This window comes from Miscanthus floridulus, chromosome 1, assembly GCF_019320115.1.
Source record: "Miscanthus floridulus cultivar M001 chromosome 1, ASM1932011v1, whole genome shotgun sequence".
NCBI lineage: Eukaryota > Viridiplantae > Streptophyta > Magnoliopsida > Poales > Poaceae > Miscanthus > Miscanthus floridulus.
Window position 1 is genome coordinate 133,446,795 of NC_089580.1, and position 19,183 is coordinate 133,465,977.

General features: G+C 44.4%; 1 protein-coding gene and 1 long non-coding RNA gene across 5 annotated transcripts; one reads left to right on the forward strand and one right to left on the reverse strand.

The window, feature by feature from the left end:
• Window positions 1-2: 2 nt before the first annotated feature.
• On the reverse strand, window positions 3-1,243 carry LOC136463527 (uncharacterized). The gene is made up of 3 exons (XM_066462516.1): window positions 846-1,243; window positions 114-206; window positions 3-18 (listed from the first exon to the last, which is right to left on the reverse strand). The coding sequence occupies exons 1-3, from the start codon at window positions 1,241-1,243 to the stop codon at window positions 3-5; spliced, it is 507 nt and encodes a 168-aa protein (XP_066318613.1).
• An 8,120-nt stretch (window positions 1,244-9,363) lies between these two features.
• LOC136494102 (uncharacterized) lies at window positions 9,364-12,707 on the forward strand. Of its 4 annotated transcripts, XR_010768510.1 has the most exons (10): window positions 9,364-9,462; window positions 9,592-9,697; window positions 9,900-9,955; window positions 10,647-10,820; window positions 11,012-11,100; window positions 11,298-11,388; window positions 11,503-11,628; window positions 11,931-12,100; window positions 12,276-12,336; window positions 12,419-12,707. It is a non-coding gene; the product is annotated as an uncharacterized lncRNA (long non-coding RNA). The 4 variants fall into 4 exon arrangements; XR_010768509.1 differs by having other exon boundaries at window positions 11,298-11,628; XR_010768511.1 differs by lacking the exons at window positions 11,012-11,100; window positions 11,298-11,388.
• Window positions 12,708-19,183: the final 6,476 nt, after the last annotated feature.

The window sequence follows — 19,183 nt, forward strand, 5'->3', positions numbered from 1 at the left end:
CATTAGACCGAGTACGACCTTCAGTAAGACGCAAGTTGTAAGCATACACCATTTAAATAGGCATTAACATGCGGAATAGAGGCTAACGATTGGTGCCATGGGTCGATAGTTACCACAGGGCCTGAAGCACCTCCTTGTATACAATGTTCTGGGTGACGGTGCAATCTGAATCTGTATCATCATCAATTAGGACCTTAAGACCTTTCCTAGATGTTACGCGTGATATAGCAACATACAGTTGCCCATGGCTAAAAACTGGGCGTGGCAAGTAGAGGCCAACATTCTGCAAGGTTTGTCCTTGACTCTTGTTTATGGTCATTGCATAACATAGACGAATTGGAAATTGCCGCCTACTAAGTACAAAGGGCCATTTGGTACTTGATACGTGCAAGGCAATACGAGGAAGGATAACTTTTTCAGCAGCGTGTGATCCTGTAATTATCTGAGCCTCCACAACTCGATCACCTAATTGCGTTATTATAAGATGTGTACCATTACAGAGGCCTGCACTTTGATTCAGATTGCGTAGAAGCATCACAGGCGAACCAATCTTAAGTGCAAGCTTATGAGGAGGAATGCCTTTGAACTGCAGCAAATTAAGAAACTCAACTGGATAAAGCAAGTCTAAATTACCATGTTCCTTTGAAGACTCAACCAATGCATCTGAGCTAAGGTATACCTTTTCATGGCCTGGGATTAAAGAGAGGACACGTCCATTAATTTCATTGATAGTGTCATTTTTTGGAGAGATAATAGCTCTTTCCCTTAAGTAGGCTGGATCCGAGTATAATGTGGCTAAGTTTGGGTATGTAGATCTTATTATATCATCAATGGCTGACTCTAACCTTGGGATTAAAACATCATGTGGTATTTCTACTAACTCAGAGTCTCCATCATCACTATGCACAGTTCCTTGTGCAGTACCATCTCCAATACTTAACACCCAGTCATTGAATTCTTTCACTTGCTCTATAGGTAACCCACTGTCTGCCATGGCAAGCAGGCGCATGTTCACTATAAGTCTTAGTATCTTAATGTGCTTCCAGATGTAGGAGTTAGTTATGGATGCATCTATGGTTCCTGATCTACTCCCACCCTCGACAACAGGTAATACTTGGCGAAAATCTCCACCAAGTAGCACCGTTTTCCCACCAAAGAGCTTATGAAAATTGGAAGAGTCCAGTTTACCAAGAATGTCACGCATGCTGTGATCTAGTGACTCAAAACAGTGTCTATGGGTCATTGGGGCCTCATCCCATATTATCAAAGAGCATTGGACTATTAAATCTGCTAGGAATGAGCCCCTTCTAATCTCACAAACAGATGACTCATCAATGACTATAGGAATTTTAAACCGGGAATGTGCAGTACGTCCTCCAGGGAGCAAGAGTGCAGCAACCCCTGAAGAGGCTACTGCAAGAACAATAAGTTTTTCAGACCGTAACCGCGAAATGATTGCATTCCAAAGAAATGTTTTTCCAGTGCCACCATAGCCATAAACAAAAAAACATTGGCCAGACTTTTCATAAACTGATTGTATAACAACATCGTATATATGTTTTTGCTCAAAATTTAATCGATTCACTAGGCTGTCATGGATATGCATAAGACTGATAGGATCATAAGCCAATTCCTCTGATAGCAGCCTATTTTTCACCTTGTTACAAAGGCTAAGATCAGGTTTCGGAAAACCATAGTCGGTCATCGATGCACCATTCTTACTAAATAATTTATCAAGCTCTACTAAAACATGGTTTTTAATATGCTGTTCTGGAACCGTATAGAATGGTAGTTGCAGCATCCTCTTGATTTTATGATGTATATCATCAGTGAAATAAGTATAGAACTCAGAGAACAAGGAGGGCACGTCGCAAACTGAACAAAAAAGTACTATAGTAACAAGAAGCTGGCGCATTTGAGCGGCTGATCCCCAGACAGATGCTTCTCTAAGAGCCTCACGCCACTCATTGTCATCTCCAAGAAGGCCAAGCGCCTGACAGGCATCTTTAAATGTTGGGTACATAACACCAGCGATAGTTCAAAGATCCTCATAGGATGTAGCACCTTTGGCAACATTCAAGAGCATACGTAGGTAGTACAGCTCACCACAGCTAGGGTTTATATATATAGCCCTCCCAATTTTCTTAGATCCTTTGCGGGGATACCAAGCTCTATCCTTTTTATCCCAAACCCACCTAGTAGGGAATTCCATATACGTTAGTTCTCGGGCAGATGGGTACACCCTATTAGCGCAAAACCACTCAGTCAATGTTGTTTTCAGGGGACGAGGGTCCTCTACAATATCAGCTAAGGGGCGGTTAGCCTGGTACACAAGGTTGTTCATGAAAGGCAGGTGCACAGATAACCTCTCTACTGAGGGTGTCCTATAATGTATATCAAACTCGAACATACGCCAGACAGCCTCATGAGAGGATAAATAACGACAATCAATATACTCCCTAACTTCATCAATTTCGTCATCCTTTTTCTGAGTATCTACCTGTGGCTGAGTGGTGCCATCGTTACCTACAGGGTGCTGTTGAGAGGGGCCAGCATGAGTGTCATTATCAAAGCTCTCAATTACAGCTCTAGCACGATCTGGACCCTTCGTGACGTACTTAAACAAATATTTGATTAGATGTGTCTTGTTGCACCATTCAACATTTATGTGGGCTCTAAATCTCTTTAACAAAGACAAGTTGTAAGGAACAACCCATCCACTGTCAAGTCTAACCCCGTACCGCTCGACATAACTACCAGATTCAGGACGCCTATACTGCACGAACCCATCCTCACCAACAATTGTGCTTTGCTGGTAAGCTTTAGGGGAAAATTTTGAGCACTTATTGTTCTTCATGCATGGACATTTTTTGTTAAGCTCCCCACAAGGACCATGCACCATGAATTCGTCGACAAGGCTATAACCCAAAGGGTCTGAAACTCTTTCTGGTATATCAGCAGTAATTATTGAATCAATAAACGAAGGCCGTGGGTCTCTCGAGTTACCTTCAAGCCAAAGCAAAATATGGACGTGTGGTCGACCACGCTTCTGGAACTCGATAGTGTAGAGCACTGAAACAGAAAGCAACGGTAAGAATATATGGCATCAAAAGATAGGATCCCTATGAGCGCAATGAATACTATAGTCGAATAAATCATATAGCATGCATTATTTGGTTACGACATGCTTTTATGGTAAACTAACACAGGCGAGGAGACAGGAATACTGAAAGATCGTGTATCCAGGCAATGGGTAGGGGCCGTTTGGTACAGCTCCTTAGGCAGCCCCTGGAGCCATTTTTGCTCTCCAACCAAACGGTGGCAAGGCAAATGGCTTCACGCTCGGAGTCGCGGAATATCCGCTGAGAGAAGAGGAGAGAGAGGGTGGGAGCTGAAAAACGTAGCTTCCATCGGCTCCGCCTGCTCCCGTGGGCCCAGCGCACGGCAACGGGCAGATTTGCCCTCGCTGGGGCGTCCGGGCGCCGCCGAGCGCGGGGCCGCCGGGTCGCCGAGGGGCGAGCTGTTGGGGGCGAGAGCTACGGTGCCGGGCGCGGGGATGCCGGGGTCGCTGCCGTGCTCGCGCTCGGAAGCCGCTAGTTGCAGGGCCGCCGCGCGGGGCTGATGGGGTCGCTGCCGTGCTCGCGCTCGGAAGCCGCTAGAGTGGGCCTCTGCCCTATGCCGGGCCTGGAGTGTTACATTACGTTAAAAAAAATTGGTTTGCTTCTGTGTTTTTCACGTTGATTTTGGTTTGCGTCCTGTTTTTCCCTGCATTACTTATGTCCGTAATTCCCTTTCACGCTCCCCCTCTTTTTTTCTAATTTTGTTTTTCCTATATAAAAATAAAATAAATAAAAATATAATATTTTGAGCTCTGGACCTACAAATATATATTTTCACTATCAAATTATTAATATAGTTTTAATTGAGAAAAAACTTATATTATTATTATAATCCGGTTCAACAAATGGTCCAAGTAATCAAATCGCAAATTGAAGTCTGGAGAAGTTTGTTATCCAATCTAGTCTAATAAATATATCTCCAAAAGCAATCCTCGACTAGATCTACCATGTAGAAACCGAGAGATGCTTCACGTCATAATCACCAGATACACCAGTACGTCTTTGACACATTGGTAACTATATATACATCTTACTTATTTTAATCAGAGATTAAAATTACAATTTTTATGAGTCCACAAAGGAAGTCATATAACTCAAAATTTAACTATACCAATGGATAGTATGAAACTAAAATTATGATACATTTACAATAAATAGTTTTGTGCATTTTGCAACAGAAGAGAAAAAAAACTATAAAGATTGTATTTTAAATTTGATACAGGCTTAATAGGGTATTGTCATATTATTGTGGATGACATAGTCATCATAAAAAAATAGCTTTAACATTTTATGAAAATAGCATAACATAGATAGATATGTATCATTTTGGTCCTCGTTTTTCGTAAATGTTTTATAGATATTTACAACGTATGGACACATTTGCTAGTATAATAAATTTAGGAAAACCAAAATATTTTATAATTTAGAATGGAGTACATTTTTTGCTATATCCTATAATAAAGCAGCAAGATACGAGTTGTCACGAGTAGTATATAACCTGAATCCAGGCGGAGAAGTTTCGCCATGTTTACTCTCTCCAACCATAATTATCCGTACTTTGATATCACGCGGCCACGAAAGAGAAGTAAAGGCACAACTTTGACCATATAGTTGGATAAATAGCTTTCTCAAAAAATGCAGCGTACTCCCTTTGTCGGGGTCACGACCTGTGTGTCTCCAGACACCGATTAGTTAGCGGGCTGCATGGTCCGTAACATAGTAGTTAGCAAAGGCCCAACCAACTAAGGCCCGGTAAAAGCAGAGCAAAGCAGGACAGGCGCTAAGGCCGGGGACGATCACGATCTCTTCCTCCAACATTAGGCCGCGTGATGCTCAAATACGCGACCTCTTTTTCACGTCACGAACCCTGTGAAAGACAGAAAGAGGTCGAGCCCTGCGCGACGTGCCCGTTCTGACAAAGGCAAGCACGTCGCGCTAACCCCGCAAATACCGATGTGACAGCAGTCACCTCGATCCGGTTAGACCCATCCTTGTGCCACGCCGCACCAACGAGGCAACACTGCACAAGCAGTGGTAGCGGGTATGAAACCCACCGTATTCACCTAGCAGATAAGGTTGGGAAAAGAAAAGAAAAAGAGAAGAGAAAAAGAATAAAAAAAGTATTATAGACATTTCATCGTTCTGGTGAATTGTGAAACGATAAAAAAAATCTGCTTCAGTTCTTGTGGAGTGCTTTCACCAGGAATGGCAGACTCTGTAATTGCATCGGACGGCCCATTACCGGGAGTGACATTAGCAAGAACGCTTTTATGTACACTTGGATTGAATAACCTTCTGGCATGAAAACACAGCCGCCCTGTCCTAAAAGGTTGGTCCTGATAACTACTTGGAACACATAGCTGTGGCCTACAATAGCACGCAGGGCCACAGGCCACAGTACTCGTTGTCGTTGCAGGATGCATTGTCGGGTAGGTCTGGCAACCATGAGTGCTGCCTGCTACTTTTATCGAGGATGGCGGTGTCTCCTAGTCTCAGCATGGATGCCCGTGCCCTCCACACAAAAAAGCTAGTAGGAGAGCTGTGAGCCTCAACTCTTGTGCAGGGCATATGATGGCCTACTTTCTGCATGCATGCTGCTAGCTAGTCTGATGCACCCATGCATCCTTGGAGCATGCAACTATTGCCTACTTTTTCACCATGCATACTCTAGATTTGACCAAAAGCTAGTTACAAATTTGCTAGATTTGACCAAGAGCTGATTTGACCATGCATACTCTAGATTTCACCAACGCTACTGAGCCTGTTCGCTGGTTGGTTTCAGCCAGCCCAAACCAGCCAGCCAACAGTGTTTTTGTCTCACAATAAACCAGCATCAACCAGCCTAAACCAGCCTAGACACCGATCAGCGAACAGGCCGACTGATCATCCACTCATTTTTGCACTGCAGCACCGGTCGTCTGTCCTTGCCCGCTCACACAGTAGCATTGCAGCTTCTTGTCACCTCACACAGTAGCGCTTCTGTATTCATGTCACCTCACACAGTAGCGTTGCAGCTTCTATGATGCATGCATGCTATCTACTGCATGCATATGGTTGAGCCCTTGTTTAGTTGGACCCCAAAATTCAAAAAGTTGCTACAGTACCTGTCACATCGAATGTTTGCGGCCCATGTATGGAGCATTAAATGTAGACGAAAAGAAAAACTAATTACACAGTTTGGTGGGAAATTGCGAGACGAACGTTTTAAGCCTAATTAATCAATGTTTGGATACTATTTGCCAAATAAAAACGAAGGTGCTACAGTAGCCCCAAAATCCAAATTTCACGAACTAAACAAGGGCTGAGACCACCGGCAGCATGCATGGAGAATCTAGCTTGTAGCACAATACCAGATTTTTTTTATCCTTATGCTTTCTTCATATGTAGAGCAAGCATATACTAAAAGGTTGAGCCAACAACATGCATGTTACAAAAACTCATAGTGAAAAATAGGAACGAGGCAATCTGAGCCATAAAAACAATATCGGACGGGGCTAACAGAGCAAGCTATCGTGGCCATGCTCAGAGGCCGCGGAGTGCGTGGAGAATCTAGGCTATAGCATAATACCAGATTTTCTATCCTTGTGCTTTCTCCATGCGTAGAGCAGGTTGAGCCAACAACATGCATGTTACGAAACCTGTTCTCCTTCAGTCCAATCATGAGAAGACAAAAACTCATAGTGAAAAATAGGAACAAGGCGATCTGAACCATAAAAACAATATCGGACGGGGCTAACAGAAGGGTCGATTGATGCGCGAGCAGAACAGAAGGGTTGACCTTGCCCTTTGGAGGCCTACGTTTGGTGAGGCCGATGGTTAGCAAGCACATCAAACACCCTAAATTTAACCTAACGCCCTAGTTTTACCGTGAGATGGATATATAAAATTTTGGCTAAGTCTTTCAATTTACCAAACGTATGGTTAGCAAGCAGAACAGAAGGGTCGATTGATGCGCGAGCAGAACAGAAGGGTTAACCTTGCCCTTTGGAGGCCTACGTTTGGTGAGGCCGATGGTTAGCAAGCACATCAAACACCCTAAATTTAACCTAACGCCCTAGTTTTACCGTGAGATGGATATATAAAATTTTGGCTATGTCTTTCAATTTACCAAACGTATGGTTAGCAAGCAGAACAGAAGGGTCAATTAGGCTTAATAAATTCGTCTCGTAAATTAGTCTCCATCTGTATAATTAGTTTTATAATTAACTCATGTTTAATCTTCCTAATTAACATCTGAACATTCGATATGACATGGACTAAAATTTAATCCGTGGAAGCAAACACCCCTTACCCCAATAGAGTGATAGAGTTCGGTAACAATGCAGCGCCCACCTGTGCGTGCCGAAAGGCGTGCAGAAGAATTGAAGAGAAGGCAAACAAGCCGCCACTGCAGTCTCGTCATCAGGGCGACTGCATGCATGTCCTGCCACGGTGCCCATCAGGCCATCACGCTCTATCCGTGGCGGTGGGCGTGGGCCGCGCCATGAGTGCCGACTTGACATGACCAGAACAGGAACAGCGACTTGATCGGGAGCCGCATCGCCGTCGCCGTCGCAGTCCGCAGTCGCAGCTTGCTGGTGGTTGGGTTGGGCTTGATCGGGAGCCGCATCGCCGTCAACGCGTGCACCGATGTCGGAAGCCTGCGGCCTGCACTGAGCACTGAGCACTGAGCACTGGCACTGCAGCGCGCTGCCGATGCCGTGTGTCTGCCTCTGCCTGATGCTCCCGTCCCGGCGTGAAAAGGCTCCACCACCAACTCCACTCCACCACTCCGCTGCCGCAGCAATGATGCCTGCCGAAAGCAGAGGACTAGAGGAGGGAGGAAGAGGCGTTTCAGACTCGAGCGTGGAATGGCAGGATCAATGTCTCCCTGTTCTCGGTAAAGCTGCCTTTCTCCTGTTTGCGGATGGTTATCCACTCCATCACCCTGTTCGTTTTGTTGATTTCAATCAGGCTTATTCAACCAGTCAACGGTGTTTTTTTCTAAAAAAAACCAGCACCAGCCAGTCCAAACCCGCACCAGCATCGACCAGCGAACACGCTGCATGTTGACGACGGTCTTCTTGCACTCTCGCTGGACGGCAAGAAAAGATTGCTGCTGCAGTGCTCAACAGACAGCAGTGCTCGCTGACGCTGGGTTCTCACTTCTCAGAACAGAAGCTGCTACTAGTACCAAGGTTTTTATGATATAAATCCTGCCATCTTACAGCAGATATGGCAATGGCCTTGTTTAGTTCCACCCCAAATTTCTAAAAAGTGCTATAGTACCTGTCACATCGAATGTTTGCGGCCCGTGCATGGAGTATTAAATGTAGACGAAAAAAAAACTAATTGCACAGTTTTGTGGGAAATTGCGAGACGAACGTTTTGAGTCTAATTAGTCCATGATTGAACACTAATTGCCAAATAATACAGTAACCCCAAATTGGAACTTCCTCCGACTAAACAAAGGCCAATACCGCATTTTAGTTCAGCCGTCTGATCCCCTCAATTAACGGCATAGATTAGCCGCGTCAGGATTTCTTAAAATCGGAATCTGCTCCTGTTGACCGGATTTCCGAGATTCCTGCGGTCCCCGTGACGTCCACACCGCTTCCCGTCCAAATCGGCCAGCCGACCAATATATACCGCGAATCTTGGTAGAATCCTCCCGGTCCACTCCACTCCCTTCCACACTCTTCTCGTCCCCTCCTCCGTCCTCAGCTCCGTTTTCCGCACCTCCTATCCGCCCGCGGCTTTCGTCGCCGTTCGCCGGGATTGTGCCGCCGTCCCCTCTGTTTCCGTTGTCCGCCAGAGCCGCTGTGTTGGAGTTTTGCCTGCCGCCGTTGCCGGAGTGGTGGTGCGTCAAGGGATAGCTGCAACAGTGCGAAAGCTAACCCTAGCAGCATCACCGCCGCCGCGGCCGCCGTTGCGTCGTACCTCGCCGCCAGTTCCAAGAACTCTCAGGTTATGCCTCGCATTTTTCTTTTCCGTCCGATTGGTCCTCGCTGCTCCTTGCTTGCCTCCTTTTAGATCTAAATGATGCCTTGCTCCAATCGTCGATTGGTTGACAGATCCAAGCGCTTCGCCGTTCCTGTCGTCGTGGTTCAGTGCAGTTTTCTGGGCCAGGTTTAACTGTGTGGGGAGTGCGGGGGACTGCCATTGCTTCATTTTCAGTTTTTATTTTGAGTAGAAGTCTGGGTGATGCCTTTACCTGTTCTTGGCTTCCTTACCAGACCCTGTTGCCTAAACTGTTGCTGCCTCCTTACCAGGCCCTGTTGCTTTAGCTGTTGCTGCCATTTCGTTGCGGGCAGCCTGCTCTACACATTCACCGATACTGACGGCGGCGTCTTAGTATGCCCACGTGTGTGCTCATACTACTACTTAGTTTCGTTCATAGTGTTACATGCTGTATTATCCACATTGGCGGTGTCGCCAATGCTGTGAGATTCTTTTTGCTGCCCATGTTATAGTGACGCCTTCATCTGTTCAGAGCTCCGTTGACACAGCCTATTGCCTAGGCTCGTCCTTCCATTTCATTGCTGGGAGTCTGCTCTACAAGTTCGCCACCTCTGACACCGTCGTGTTAGTCTGCTCAGGTGTGTGCTCATGTTACTAATTAGTTTCGTTCATAGTGTTACATGCTATATTATCCACAATGGCAGTCTCGCTAATGCAGTACTTCTCTTTTTCCTGTCCATGTTGTGCATTCTGCTCACAGCTGCCTAAAACCAAAAAAAATATAGCTGAATTTAATTTAGCTAAATCTAATTTAGCTGGATTTTGCTTTAATTGTTGCAGCCTGGTATGTAAACACTAATGTTAGCATGATTCCTTGCAGCACTGCTCCATAAAAGGTATGATGCTCCCTCAGAATAGTGGTGCTCCACTTTTATTAGTGCAGTTCTTTTATATATAATGGTATTACAGTGAGGCTTGCTCCCTTTATAAAACAACGGAGTCGGGGTTATACATGCATTTGGATTTGTTCAAATAGAATAGCAGGGGTCAGTGAGGGTTAAAGGTTTAAATATGGGCACTGATACTTAGTGCTTAGCAAAGTGCAGTACAACTTCCTCTATTAAGTGTCTCTAAGAATTAAGTTCGCTTAATTTAGTTACATTAAGCCTCAGACCAAAGCATTGCAAAAAAAAGGCAAATAAGCTCACACAAGTTTCCATCGATACTGATTACTAGATCATTTTTTCTTGAAAAAGTTCCACATATAGTCCCATTTTCAATTAAGGCTCCGGTATTTCACATAAATGGATCATCCCTTAAATACATTGTTCATGAATGTTAGTGTTGCTTTGAGAGACTTACTCTTCCATTAATTATCTTTTATTGCTATTGTGTTATAAGGTAGTAACGTCATTAATTTTCAGTTAGTGCTACTACATCTGCCTTATATGGTTTATCCTTTTCTTGATAACCTGGTAGTACTTGCTGTATCAAATGCGTTTTTGCCGTCCTCTCTTGACAGATTTGCTGCATCATTACGTTACCATTTTCTCCATGCGTTACTAATTATTTCCTCATGGCCTGTAGTCTATCCTCGTGATAGGACAGAGAAGATTGCTTTAACATCACCAACAGGAAAAGAATGCTACAACTATTGTTTCCTCACATATTCCAAAGATAGTTACATCCCAACAAATCATGTTGCCCGGCGCAAAGGAACCTGACTTCAAACTTCCTCAGTTCTAGGCAGAAGTGATCAAGGTTTGTCCTCAATCTCTATATATTTCCATCTAACCAAACAAAAAAAACACATTCATAGCAACTTTAGCAGATTCTAATATCACAATTGGTTCAGTTATGAAGGCAGTGCTAACAAACCTGACTTGATACTAACTCAATTCTAGACCCAAAAAAAAAAATCAAGGGTGGTTTTGGATCTCATGCCTTTTCAGGGCTGATATGTCTTCTGTTGTGGGAATAAGATCACTTTGGGGTGCTCTTGGACATGATGTATTCCATTTGTATAGCATTACTGTATCAAGTAAGAAAAAAATAGACTCTTCCTCTTTATATTTTGTTAACTGATACAAATGCTCATTGTTCTTAGGGATTGCAACCTCAACTGGATACGTCCTCTCTATTTTATCTTTGGATTGAGATTGTTTTTATCTCTGGATTGGCTACACAATTTCAGATTTTTATTCTTTTTTTAGCTTAGTGCAACCTGACATTATGCAGTGTGCAGCGGGCTTGATTGGGATTTGTGCAGCCAACAAGTTTAGGGATTTCGGACAGTGAAATACGAGCAATATACTTTGCTATTCTCCTGGTTTGTTTAGCCACCCTGCCAATGCCTTTTCATGTCTGTCTTGCATCAGTCAGTTAAATACTAGCTTATGGACATGTTCATTTCTTCTTTTCTTTGCGGCTATTTTCAACTCAGATTTCAGAACTGTTGCTATTCAGAAAGAGATACTTATGCATATTCATGGTGACGAGCCTATTGGGAAAGAGGTACTTATGCATCTTGGAGATCGGGTTGTGTGATAACTAACTAAAGGATCCATTGGTAAGCAACATTCCTCTGTTATTAGTTGCCTGCAGTTTACCAGTACCCAGACTCTTGCAATGTCCATGGTGACAAGCCTGCTGGGTAGTTCTCAGTTTACTATGAGAACTGGCATGCTTCTCACCGTTTGGAATTTCTTATGTGCTGTTTGAGCTATATACTGTCAACCTATCTCATATGCTTGCTTTGTTCCCTAATTTCATATCAGCAACACAAATCTTTGGTCACTGAATTCAGTGTTTCTTCGATCCCAGTAAATAGCCATAATTTGTTAAAGGAATTTACAACTCCAACGATGCAAGGTCGACTTTGGCGCTGGGAGCAACAGCGACGGGCAGAGGTGTTGGCACACGGCAGCGCCGGTGCTGCTGGAGGAAATGGACCACAAACCTCAAGTGGGCTATGGTGAGAGGCTGGAGCATGATGGATTGCAGTCCCCTTGGAGGAGAGACACCATGGACCGATTCACAAGGTGAAATAGAAAAATAGTTATTGGTAAATCTCTAGAATTTATTGGTTCTTGCATTTCATTCCTATTTCCTAATGGACAAAATTGATTTATTCTAGGAAGGTAGTTGCATTGTCTTAAAATACAAACAAAACAAGCCACAGTCGTCACCATATACTCTCTCTCTCGTGCTTCCCAGGCTACATATCCGGCCGGATGCAGCCACCACACGGAGTGCATGCGTCGTTACCAGGACTCAGGTACATTTCTTAGCCATTCACATTACATTTATGTTACAATTCACAGAGAAAACAAAACTAACACAATCAAATCTACAAACAGATTCATCCAGGAGCAACACCGGAGCCTCCATGGACAGAGACCTTTCAGACCAAGATCCAAAATACAGAGATGATCATCACTGTCCATCCAATCAACATGTATAATTACTCTACCGAACGATTTGTACATAAAGCAAGGTACCATTGCTGCCTATGATGCGGCGTAGTGTAGAAAACCATCAGGTATCAGCCGTTGCTGTACCGCCTACTAGCTATCACGCTATGTACAATTAGGATGTTGCTGCAGCTACAAAACTCATCTATGTAATGTTAGAACCACATGTGCCATATGTTAGAACCATACTCTATCATGCTAAAAATTTGTTCATCTTATAGTGGTCCATGAATGTTCCAATGTGAACCAGACTTTGTAAGTGCTTCATACTATATCTCACACCAATTCAGTCACCAAATTTATCTGCACGTGCGCGCGTTGGCGCGCACCCTTCACTAGTACTACAAGAGAGTAGACGCCTTCAGATTTTATGGTGTTACTTGGAACAGTAGCTGACAAGATCAAGATTCTCAAGGCCATGGTAGTATAACTCTGCTTGCTTACTGCTCTTCTGATCTCGATTCTCGATCAGATCAAGAATGTAGTGATCTTCGATTCGGAGCTGGAGGCAACACATCAACCCACACACCGCCACCACCGCCACAACAACAAAAAGGAGGAAGAGGAGCATGTGGCACATGGTGCCTGAAGCCCTGAACTTATACTAAGATAATCGCTGTGCAGGTTAGGCTAGTTTGCGTATGTAGCTTCCTACAGAAAAGCTAGTAGATGATTAGCAGCAGCAGCAACTGCCCAATCATCCAAAAGCCAATTTTTGGGTAAGCACCGCGCCCTTTCCGAGGCAGATTCCAGTGGTACAGCAAGGCCATACGCAACCTTGTCCCCAAAAGGAAGATCTCCTCCCTCTATAACTGTGCTATTATTTGATGCCTTTGGCTTCAAGATGCGTATCCTAGGGACTAAAAAAAAAAATTCTCACGGCCGGGCGGGCAGAGCCCTGGATCCATGCGTATGCATGTGTGGTGTGTCCTGCTGCTGGGTTCATTTTAATTGCACGTTGTCGAACTTAGGTAGTTGGATCCGATCCACCAGAAAGAATGTACCAAACATGCATGAGCCTGTCCCTCCCTGCTGATCTACTAGTCAGGGACTCAGGGATTATTGTGTAGGAGGAGTAGCACTCAGTCCATGTTTGTACTAGTCAGGGACCTTGCCCTTAAACCCGGCTTGATCTGCTTCTTTTTTCATCGGAAACAGTGTTTTTCTCTCACAAATTCCTCTAGATTCCTCCAAATTCCTCCAAAATTCCTCAAAGCGAACGGAGCCGTCGGCCGTTGGGCCGTGTACCCAAGCCTGGGGAATCATTGAAAAGGAGGGTAAGTCATTTTTTGTAATATATAGGAGAGGGTAAGATTTCATAAAGATGGTCATGGTTTTCTCACCTTGATAAGGACACCGGCGAAGAGGAAGGCCGCTGTAGCCGCTCGATTCCTATAGGAGAGCAGAGAAATGGGGAGAGAGGGATGATACTCGATGGGAAGGAAGTTGAGCTAGGATGTGTTACCTCTTGAGATATGGAAGACCTCTGAGGTACCAAATTTTATAGCTAGAAGGATGGAGTTGTATCCAACAGCGCAAGAACCGCATTTAATGCGAGCGACTGTGGCGTCGACACGGGTGATGTCGTGTAGTGCCAAGGGCGGTGGTGAGGTGACATTGTCGCAGTAGTTGTTGGGCACTTCAAGGGCATTCTCCATTATTTCCGGGCACGTGGGTGCCTTTGCGTAGTTCCTGTGGATGCACGCCTAAACAATGGTAGGCACACACAACATGAACGATGGTGAGGTAACACTGTGGTAGCAGTTGTTGCTTGGTTAAGGGTCATTCTCCATTATTCACGGGCATGCGCGTGCCTTTGTGCAGGTTGTGTGGGAGCGTGCCAAAATAGTGGTAGGCATAACACGAGCACACAAAGACAACAAAACTAGGCACAATGTTACCTACAATGGAGCATGTCCCTTAAATGTCCAAAGAATGAAATCATCAGAACGGGACAAAGTAACCTACAATTAGAGATGATAACAAGAGATCTAGCAAGCAAGAGTATGAAAGAAATGGAAAGGAGATGGTACGTGCACCATTCTACTAAGAACTATTTGATAGTTGAAATCTCCTTCTCCCCCCAACATAGCAAGGCACACACCCAATGGCTGTCAGCCACATAAGCGTCGAGCGCATTGCAGCGTTGGTCGGCAACAAGTTTGGTCACCCTTGTCCAGTGCACAGCAGCGAACAAAAAGACATTCCATGCAGCTACTTTTGCTTAGACTGTCGAGAACTACAGCAAGAGGCCTTGTGCCACGTCTGCCAAGGAAGTCATCCATCTCACCGCATGTTACGGGTTTTTAAACTTTTGCTTACCAAATAGCACATTGCTTTTTTTAATCTTTATCCACTGCAACATGCATGTAGCTAATGCCTCAAAAATCATCATACAGGTGCGTAAAGCAGCATTGAATGAAGTGGTACGGGTCCAAGATATCGTAGGGGCGATCGATATAACGGGGATACAACAGTACGAACATAATGGATTTAAGGTCCTACATCTCACCAAGCGGGGCACCCGTAGAGGCTCCATGGTCAGATTAAAGCGCCGGGGCGGCCGGCCCCATAGGTCTGATTGTATTTCATGCAAACATGCCCTAATGGATGTGGCCCAGTTTTGCTCGGTCGGATGCAAGGTAAACGATTTATTATCTTACCTTGAGTACTGACTAAGACATCTCCCTTTGCCATCAAAACCAGACACAGCCCGTGATTGCCTAATGATTCGCTACATGTAGGTAGAAGTGGAGGCACGTGGCCCTCCAGATAATACTGGATGCATGGAAGGGATCATCAAATACCGTGATCTGGATGATTTCTACCCTGCTGCTCGAGTAGCAAAGAAGCAGAAGGTACATGTCAAAGCCAGGTGTTCCCTCAATACGGAGAACGCTGCCCTTTCTAGGTGGTCACTCAGCGCACATGATGCCATGCCGCCTATGTGCTCACTCAATAAGGAGGCCGCGTTGCCTAAGAGTCCACGCAAGGGAAGACCGGTACGTGCACCATTCTACTAAGAAGAAGGGGCACGTAGAATAATCGAGAGGCCCAAACAATCGGACTCCATCTAGGTTCCATGTGACGTTTGCCACATCTATAATATATGTACGTACGGGACAATCTGGTCCTCGTTCTTAGTGGACACTAGGACATGTATATTGTGTTTGGATCATTAATTAAGCAAGGAACCATGCTAAACGATCGATGGCTAAGACTGTTCTTTTCGAGGGGCACATGTAGCCAATCACGAGATGGAGAACTAATTTGAACCCTCCACCACACATGAGGAGCATCTGCACAAGTCCCATGCAGGTCCACCTATTTATCGCATTTTATTTGCTGCCTTTGAACTGTCTTCATGTGTGGGCTATAAAACCATTAGCTGATGCTAGAACGGCCAATACAACGGTCAGCTAACTTGTATAGTCGACTAATTATCAATAAACAAAGTGGATGGGTACATCGAGTAGCCTTTAAGGCACCAAAAATGTGAACGTTGGTCAGACCGGGCTTCTGGAGCTCAGTATTATAGATTAGTGGAATATATAAATCCAACAGCTAGCACATAAAGTGTTTATATATGTGGTATATTTATGGATGTAGAAAATTCTATGGATGAAACTTATACATGTGTCATCAAAATATATCATATACGATGCATTGATAGATTCCCCTCTAATTTGTAAATAACCCTCATTTAGAATGAACTAATGGACACGAAGAAGCATGAAAATGCAAAGGACGTGTACCTAGGTGACAGGTAAAGGAAAGGGACTCAAAACTGGTATGCAATAATAACATGCATGACTGAGCAGAAGGATGTTGTTGACTGCTACTTTTATCAAGATGCTCGACACGAAGAAGCAAGAAGAGCATCGATTCTGGCAACACATGTGGTGGCCTACCTTCTGCATGCTTGCTGCTACCTGCTAGATAGCTTGATACTCGTATGCATGCATGTTGGTAGCCAATCTGACGCATGCATACATCCTAGAAGCACGCCACTACTGCCTGCTCCGCACGCTGGAAAAGCTAGATACTCCTACAATCCTGTGGATGTCTCTGGTGTTGACCAAATGCATAGGTACGAACTATCAGAAAAAGCTAGTATTGTATGGTTATCTGTTATCCGTAGATGATTTGTCATCTAAGGCAACACGAGGCAAAGAGAGCGAAATTTTTTTACTTTCACACATGCACGTGTCTTACAAAAATAAGTACCCTTTTTTATCAAAGAAACAAGCTTTAACCTTCAGTTTGAAAGCTCGAGTAGTAACTATAGCAGTTCTTGCATTAAGTTTCTATCCTCGTATAAATGCACAGCTATTCCTTGGTACAGCTCCTTAGGCAGCTCCTGGAGCCATTTTTGCTCTCCAACCAAACGGTGGCAAGGCAAATGGCTTCACGCTCGGAGTCGCGGAATATCCGCTGAGAGAAGAGAAGAGAGAGGGTGGGAGCTGAAAAACGTAGCTTCCATCGGCTCCGCCTGCTCCCGTGGGCCCAGCGCACGGCAACGGGCAGATTTGCCCTCGCTGGGGCGTCCGGGCGCCGCCAAGCGCGGGGGCCGCCGGGTCGCCGAGGGGCGAGCTGTTGGGGGCGAGAGCTACGGTGCCGGGCGCGGGGATGCCGCGCGGGGCTGCCGGGGTCGCTGCCGTGCTCGCGCTCGGAAGCCGCTAGTTGCAGGGCCGCCGCGCGGGGCTGATGGGGTCGCTGCCGTGCTCGCGCTCGGAAGCCGCTAGAGTGGGCCTCTGCCCTATGCCGGGCCTGGAGTGTTACATTACGTTAAAAAAATTGGTTTGCTTCTGTGTTTTTCACGTTGATTTTGGTTTGCGTCCTGTTTTTCCCTGCATTACTTATGTCCGTAATTCCCTTTCACGCTCCCCCTCTTTTTTTCTAATTTTGTTTTTCCTATATAAAAATAAAATAAATAAAAATATAATATTTTGAGCTCTGGACCTACAAATATATATTTTCACTATCAAATTATTAATATAGTTTTAATTGAGAAAAAACTTATATTATTATTATAATCCGGTTCAACAAATGGTCCAAGTAATCAAATCGCAAATTGAAGTCTGGAGAAGTTTGTTATCCAATCTAGTCTAATAAATATATCTCCAAAAGCAATCCTCGACTAGATCTACCATGTAGAAACCGAGAGATGCTTCACGTCATAATCACCAGATACACCAGTACGTCTTTGACACATTGGTAACTATATATACATCTTACTTATTTTAATCAGAGATTAAAATTACAATTTTTATGAGTCCACAAAGGAAGTCATATAACTCAAAATTTAACTATACCAATGGATAGTATGAAACTAAAATTATGATACATTTACAATAAATAGTTTTGTGCATTTTGCAACAGAAGAGAAAAAAAACTATAAAGATTGTATTTTAAATTTGATACAGGCTTAATAGGGTATTGTCATATTATTGTGGATGACATAGTCATCATAAAAAAATAGCTTTAACATTTTATGAAAATAGCATAACATAGATAGATATGTATCATTTTGGTCCTCGTTTTTCGTAAATGTTTTATAGATTTTTATTTACAACGTATGGACACATTTGCTAGTATAATAAATTTAGGAAAACCAAAATATTTTATAATTTAGAATGGAGTACATTTTTTGCTATATCCTATAATAAAGCAGCAAGATACGAGTTGTCACGAGTAGTATATAACCTGAATCCAGGCGGAGAAGTTTCGCCATGTTTACTCTCTCCAACCATAATTATCCGTACTTTGATATCACGCGGCCACGAAAGAGAAGTAAAGGCACAACTTTGACCATATAGTTGGATAAATAGCTTTCTCAAAAAATGCAGCGTACTCCCTTTGTCGGGGTCACGACCTGTGTGTCTCCAGACACCGATTAGTTAGCGGGCTGCATGGTCCGTAACATAGTAGTTAGCAAAGGCCCAACCAACTAAGGCCCGGTAAAAGCAGAGCAAAGCAGGACAGGCGCTAAGGCCGGGGACGATCACGATCTCTTCCTCCAACATTAGGCCGCGTGATGCTCAAATACGCGACCTCTTTTTCACGTCACGAACCCTGTGAAAGACAGAAAGAGGTCGAGCCCTGCGCAACGTGCCCGTTCTGACAAAGGTAAGCATGCCGCGCTAACCCCGCAAATACCGATGTGACAGCAGTCACCTCGGTCCGGTTAGACCCATCCCCGTGCCACGCCGCACCAACGAGGCAACACTGCACAAGCAGTGGTAGTGGGTATGAAACCCACCGTATTCACCTAGCAGATAAGGTTGGGAAAAGAAAAGAAAAAGAGAAGATAAAAAGAATAAAAAAGGTATTATAGACATTTCGTCGTTCTGGTGAATTGTGAAACGATAAAAAAATCTGCTTCAGTTCCTGTGGAGTGCTTTCACCAGGAATGGCAGACTCTGTAATTGCATCGGACGGCCCATTACCGGGAGTGACATTAGCAAGAACGCTTTTACGTACACTTGGAGGATTGAATAACCTTCTGGCCTGAAAACACAGCTGCCCTGTCCTAAAAGGTTGTTCCTGATAACTACTTGGAACACATAGCTGTGGCCTACAATAGCACGCAGGGCCACAGGCCACAGTACTCGTTGTCGTTGCAGGATGCATTGTTGGGCAGGTCTGGCA

What these genes read in the sequence shown, in the direction of transcription:
- LOC136463527 (XM_066462516.1), bottom strand. Translation starts at nt 1,243, where the DNA reads ATGACCCATAGACACTGTTTTGAGTCACTAGATCACAGCATGCGTGAC. An exon ending in CATGATGTTTTAATCCCAAG is followed by an intron (nt 207 to 845) that starts GTTAGAGTCAGC and finishes CGTAACATCTAG; the next exon opens with GAAAGGTCTTAAGGTCCTAA.